Raw genomic sequence first — 6755 nt, 5'->3', positions numbered from 1 at the left:
TTGGTGTGTGAATGTGGGAAGTGAGGACGCTGGCGTCAACTGTTCGCCGCTTCACCTCCCAATCTATGAATGAACCATTGTAAAGCGCTTTGAGCACTTTGAAAAGCGCTATAAAAATGCAATTCATTATTATTATTAAGGTCGTCACTTCTAATGATCAATTTCATTTTAATTTTTTCCCTGCTCAACCCCACATGTTCCATAGGTCTAGTGATGCTGGATGGATATGTATTTGCAGTAGGTGGCCCAGGAAGTGAGAAGGTTGAAGACTCAGTGGATTGCTATGACCCCCACACCGATACCTGGCAGCTTATGGAGTCTGTCGGTGTAGCAGCGCATTACGATAACAGCCTCAGCTCTGCTGTGGTCGCACTGGATGGACATCTCTTTTTTATTGGTATGGAACAGATTTATGGACCTGCAGGTTCAGCCTGTTGATGGTGAATAATGTTTTGACATGTGTGTCCTCCTGGACTCTAGGTGGTGCTCCAAATGAACGGAAGCCAAACCTGCACCAGTTGGCCAAGTACAACCCTAAAACATTTGTGTTGGCAGAAGTCGCTCCTATGCAGATTCCACGTTATGAATCGGCTGCTTGTGTTCTGAATGGAAAGATCTATGTTACAGGTATCATAAAAAGTCTACACACCGTTTTAAAACTTTATTTACCATATACTGTCGGTCCGTCAGGTATACAGGTCAGGTATACCTGACGAAGGCCACAGAGGCCGAAACGATTGTTTTTTCCACTCTGGTAAATCAAGTTTTTGGGGAGCTTTTAAAACGGTGTGCAGACTTTCTCCTTCTTTTGCAGTTTATTATTTTGTTCGAGTGCCCATTGACCCACCCACACAGATCAAGACTTTTGCTGCCCCCCCTGTTACTGCGATCGAGACAATGAACAGCAGATCTGTGAGATAGATTAGGCGAGGCGCGCATCATCATCATCATTCTCATGAAAGCAGAGTTATGAAGGTTTAAAGTCAGACATTGACAGGCAGATATAAAAATGAACAAAAATAAATTAATATCCTATACATACTATACACCGAATGAAAGCCCTGAATGTCTACTTTTAGGAGGAAAACGGTACACATTGATCCCATGTACAGTTTGTCAATTGGTTATTGAATGCAGCTTGCGCACACCAGAGAACTTTAGAGAAGGCATGGACCTGAACAACTAAATATTCTTCACACGGTTGAAGTATAACCAATTACTGACAAACTGTACATGGGATCAATATGTACTGTTTTCCTCCTAAAAGTAGACATTCGGGCTTTCATTCGGTGTATAGGATATTATTTGTGTTCATTTTTATATCCGTCTGTCAATGTCTGTCAACTTCAACCTTCCATAACTCTGCTGTCTGTTCAAGCGAGCAGAGTTCAGGCAAAAGCAGGTGTTACAAAAAGGTCAATATCTCCAGAATGGAAGATGGTAAATTTATTTTTTAAATTGAAGTGGACAAGTTAGGCTTTCTTTTGATGTATGCGTGTGATTCTCGCTATAAGAGAACATTTTGCTGTGGGCCCCGACTTTGTTGGCTCCGTTTGATAAACAGAACGTGACCACACATCATCCAACTTCCTATAAGATCAACACCGGAAGTCTGAAATGTTGCTTTTCAATTATGAGCTCGACAGGGAAAAATGCTGGCGTGAATTATATCACAATTTATTAATACATTTTGGCGGACTACTTGAGTAAACATAATAGATTCACTGAATCTTCACTTGACTTCACTGTAGTTTGGGCACATAATAAAAACACACTAACCGTCGCTATCCTGTTAATTCCGGTTTCATAGGTGGCTGGCATTATAATTATTATAATTATAAGACAATTGAAAAGACGATGGAATGCTACAACCCCCAGACCAACCAGTGGACCATGTGTGCCCCAATGCAAGTGGAACGCAACTGGCCTAGCGTGGCTGTGGCGGATGGAAAGCTCTACGTACTAGGAGGTCGGGACACTGTTGGCGAAGAAGGAGAAGGCGGTAAGTATGACACTGCTACTCCATGAATGTCTGCTTGTCCACACCAGACATTTCTCTCATGGCTGTTTATTTGTGTATCTCCATGTAGATTTGCCTTCATGTAGCTTCGTCCACAACATTGAGTGCTACTGTGAAGAGACGGACACGTGGAAAACTGTGGGGCAGATGCCGTATGTTCGCAATGTGTGCAAATGTGTGTCTCTCAAGCTGAGGAGCGATCGTCATTCTGAGTGGTGACTAGGGTTGGGGTCTGGAGGTACCGAATGCAACTTGAGGAACCCGAATTGAGAAGCGGTTTAATCCCACTGTCGGAGCTGATGTGTGGACTTCATGTCTGCTAAACAATTACAATTCCAGCGGTTGTCAAACTCTAAGGAATCCACAACAAAACCTCCCAGCAGATTCAGGAGCTTGTGACCGAGTTGACCAATCGGTGTGACCTGGACATCAACCGTGTCTGAAAACCTTTCCAGACGGACAACCCCAGCATCCTTTCACCAACCTTCTCGTTACACACACACACACACGCACCCGCACAACACAACCTGAATAAATAGACCAGTATGCCAATGCTGTTGTACCGTACTGACTCACCCACCAGTGATGATCCCCAACCAGGAGGACGTAGTGCCTCCATCCTACTACTGCTGTTCAACACCCCCCTCTGCCCTCCCCCATCCCCCAGCTCATTGGAGTCGCTAGCACAGCTTCCCTCTCCCGAACACGGACAGCGTGTTTGTATCGATGTGCGTCCAAGCCGGGTGCCGTGGTGGACTTTACCCCAGTGACTGACAACCAAGTGCCACTGAAGTTGACATTGTTTTGGGTGGTGGGAGCAGTGATGTAACTGTCGCTAAAATGTATAAATAAAATGATTGGGCCTCATGGGCCAATAAGAACAAATGGCACCCTTTTCACCCTATTTTAGCACCACAAGGAGGCCACAACCTGACCTGGCCTGTTGCCCCAAACTGCACCTGGAATGCACTGGAGTGGAGTGGAGATTTGTTGTTCAACATGGAATTTTGTTTTTCTAGAGAACTTTGATTAATTTGAATTCAGTGTTTATGTTTTTTGTAATTTAATATAAATACATGACAGATGAGAATTGGTGTGGTATGCTACAGGTAATTTGTGGGTAGAATGAAGGATGTAAAATAGACATTATCTTGAAAGAAACGTCCAGGTATTTGATACATACATGGCTTTCCTTTTTTATATGCAACAATGGACCACATTCATACACACATTACATGGAAAACCTCACGCTGAGTCGCTGACGCCGTGTGACGGGGTGGTATGATGTGAGAGCAGAATAGCCGCTTTGAGGATCTGGTAAAAATAAGTTGCTTGCACCTTTCAAATAAATAGCCAAAAACATCTTCTACAATTCTTGGAATGTGATTAACCCCACAATGCTCTGTGGAAGAACACCATGTGGCACAAACTTGTCCTTTTATGACCATTTCTGAAAAGAAATGGTCCCAAGCTCATGGACACACTAATCGTGGCATTCTGGGCACATTTTCAAAATGTATCAAGTATGAAAATCTACAAGCTCACAATGCAATGCGATGCTTCACTCTAATGTTCTTAACTTTCCCTGCTGCTGTTTTTCAACTCTTTAAGTTGGCTATTTCTCAGAATCCGTATGATGGTTTATTCTAAATGTGACCAACACCACATGAACAAAAACAACGTTGTCTATAGTGTCTATATTACCCTGTCTTGAGTCCCAAGGTTCAACTTTATTGTTACCAATACCAACTATCACACGGCACATACACGCACGCACACAGACCACTTCCATATTTGCTCTAGAACAGATCTGAAATATCATTGCAGGTTCTACATGTCATGCAGAACATCCTACTCTAATGTCTATAAAACAACCAATGTCGAGTAAAGAGTGCTACAGTACATTGCTTGACAAAAGTAGCGTATTTTCAAGTTTGTAGACTTTGTAGACATGCACAAAGAAAGGTTACTTGAATCAAACTCAGCATCATATGGTATATTTAGAGAGAAAGGAGGGCCTGGGAGGGCAGAGGATTCTACCATCAAGGTGTTAAACTAAGTATGCTCAGTTGTATTTTAAGGTCAGCCATTCTTTTAGGTTGGTGTTCACTTTGTATACGTAGTCCAGAACCTAAAAGTACTGTTTTGAGAATCTTAAATTAAAGTTTTTTTGTGCTGTGTTCTACTGGTACTGAGTACTGATCAGGCTCTCAACACAGGTTCCATGTTCAAGTCCCACATCTCTTAGTTCAATTCTGGATAACTTTGAACTATATACTGTATATTTCTAGTAAAGTGCATGAGCAAGTATAAATTAAGTATAAATTCAACATTGCACAAAAAAGTTCATATGTCTTTTCTCTCTGCATAATTATAGCCACACAACGGTCCAACACCAACACTCACTCAGCAGTCAGCTCACTCTAATAATTCAATTCAATCTATTATGAATATAATGAAATGCAAATGTCTTATAAACCCATGGGGGTTAGGCACTTTGTGTGCAGGACACGAAAATAAAAGAATCAATCAAAAAAAATCTATCAATCAATCATAGCAAAAAGAGTTGAAAGTGAACAGGACCGACAACGTTGTCCAGTTGAAAATGAACTACGCCGACACGCCGTGCACACGCCGTTGATACGCCGTCTCTCTCTGGACGGCGCATCAACGGCGTATCAACGTCCGCTCACGCCGCGGACTTTTTTGGACTATTTTTGTGTTTTCAGAGAGTTGAAAAATGAACTACGCCGACACGCCGTGCACACGACGTTGATACGCCGTCTCTCTCTTGGACAGCGTAGTAACGGCGTATGGACGGCCGCTCACGCCGCCGGTGCTTTTGTGCAGGAAATGTAAGATATTTTCTCAGTGACAGAATGAATAAATTACAGCTATATTTGATTTCCATAACAGAATGAGCGTATAGGATTAGGGAGAGGGCACATATGGGGCTAGTCCCAAACATACTGTTATGAACATTCAGTTTGTGGTTCAATAGGTAAATGAAAGATAGGTAAACCTGACAGTGAAATAAATAAATCACTCTGTGACTGTGTTTGATTACACTTCATTTGTAACATTGTTTCTTTCTATGTCGATTGACTTTTATCTATAACCCTATAACCCATCGTTGTAGGAAAATTAATTAGTGAGGACAAATTATATTTTATTTATTTTTTGCAATTGCTTGCTGTATAGCCTACTTCTATGTCATGTGCTCGGTGTAAAAAACAATCAAAAAAACATTCAGGGTTCGGGGGGTCGGTGGCCCAGGGGCCCTTTATCTCTAGATACGCCTATGCTCATTGTGCCGAATGTCCCATTTCAAGTTTTCAAATGTATAAAAACCTTTTCGAAAATAGCAGCTACAAGCTCAAACAATGCGCCCCATTGCGAGCTTGTAGATCGGCTATTTTCAAATATGGTCAAAATGTATGTGGGAATCCAGGTGAATGGGTGCACCTACTGCACCTGACCTAGTCACATGACCAGCAGGAAGCACAAAAGTCTTGTTCCTCCTAGTTGAGAGCCATTTTGCCTCTGCTGCAGGAAATGCAGGGTGAAGGAGAAAGCACATGGTAGGCCTTGTTTGTTGCAGCCAATGTTGCTAATGGCTTTTGTTTGGTTGAGCACTTTAGTCTGTTTCCATGTTGTCTTGTTTGACCTTAATAATCAAATGTTCCCTAGGAGAGCTTTATTATCTTGCCTCACTGATTATTGCCCTAATGTTTTATTTATAAAATATATATTTACAATATATTTACTTTACTATGTGAATTTGGTTTGGCATATTTATCTTATTTTGATTTGTTTATTTGCTGTGTGCTGGCTGGGGGCAAACTATCTCAAAATCTAAAGCTTTTAGAAGCCGTTGTCCCATGGCCTAATGTGCAATGATTGGGCTGAGGACATGGGTGCATACTGGGCCATTATTAATATTGATTGATGTGGTTTAGATGTTGCTGCTATATGTACTTTATTTGCTTTTGGTATGGTGTATTTATCTTATTTTGATGTTTAATCTGCTGTGTACGGTTAGTTTAGAGGCCACAGTAGGCGCGTGGGCACACACTGGAAACACCTGTGGACAAGCTATGCCTCATCTGTGAGACCTGACACTTGCATTTATTGTTTTTATGATACATTTTATTTATTGGCTCAATGTCTCCATTTGATGTTTAGCTGTAACCCTAATCCTTCTGTTGGGAATGATAGTCCCTTGTATAGATAGCAGGTAAAAGCGGTAGTGACTGAGTCAATTCACATTTCCGTCTTCTGTGGATCAGCTTCCACCACCTCCTCTACCATTTCCTTCTACCACCACCTCCTAATACCACCTCCTAACACCACCTCCTTCTAACATCACCTCCTAACACCACCTCCTTCCATGATGTGGTGGAAGCTGATCTGCAGAAGACAAATTTAGAAAATATAGGGATGTGCCGATGAGACATTTTGGCCGATATCGAGATCCGATATAATTAATTGCTCTTATGGCCGATAACCGATATTACCGATGTCGATATGATCTCATTCTGTATTGAAAAATTATAATAATTTTGTCCATTCTGAAAAATACATGTAACGGGGTAACTGCACTGCAGGCTTAGGCAAGTCAGATTTAACTTAAATACTTTTATATTTAATATTGTAGCATTTTTTTTGTCATGGTATATAAATTGTCAGATAATATTTGTATTCACAATTATATCATTATATTGTAATGTATTTG

The 6755-nt window shown here is 41.3% G+C and overlaps 1 protein-coding gene across 1 annotated transcript; it reads left to right on the top strand.

Annotated features, from left to right (window-relative positions):
* Positions 1-266: 266 nt before the first annotated feature.
* Positions 267-2994, top strand: LOC308312027 (kelch-like ECH-associated protein 1). The gene is made up of 4 exons (XM_080758882.1): positions 267-397; positions 481-627; positions 1811-2002; positions 2091-2994. Exons 1-4 carry the CDS (start codon positions 313-315, stop codon positions 2237-2239), a joined length of 573 nt encoding a protein of 190 aa, XP_080615008.1. The 5' UTR covers positions 267-312; the 3' UTR covers positions 2240-2994.
* Positions 2995-6755: the final 3761 nt, after the last annotated feature.

The sequence above is a fragment of the Protomyctophum bolini genome (assembly GCF_963924005.1).
Source record: "Protomyctophum bolini genome assembly, chromosome: 24".
NCBI classification, from domain to species: domain Eukaryota; kingdom Metazoa; phylum Chordata; class Actinopteri; order Myctophiformes; family Myctophidae; genus Protomyctophum; species Protomyctophum bolini.
This window is presented reverse-complemented; position numbering and strand designations above follow the sequence as displayed.

What these genes read in the sequence shown, in the direction of transcription:
- LOC308312027 (XM_080758882.1), top strand. Translation starts at nt 313, where the DNA reads ATGGAGTCTGTCGGTGTAGCAGCGCATTACGATAACAGCCTCAGCTCT. An exon ending in TGGAAAGATCTATGTTACAG is followed by an intron (nt 628 to 1,810) that starts GTATCATAAAAA and finishes CCGGTTTCATAG; the next exon opens with GTGGCTGGCATTATAATTAT. An exon ending in TGGCGAAGAAGGAGAAGGCG is followed by an intron (nt 2,003 to 2,090) that starts GTAAGTATGACA and finishes ATCTCCATGTAG; the next exon opens with ATTTGCCTTCATGTAGCTTC.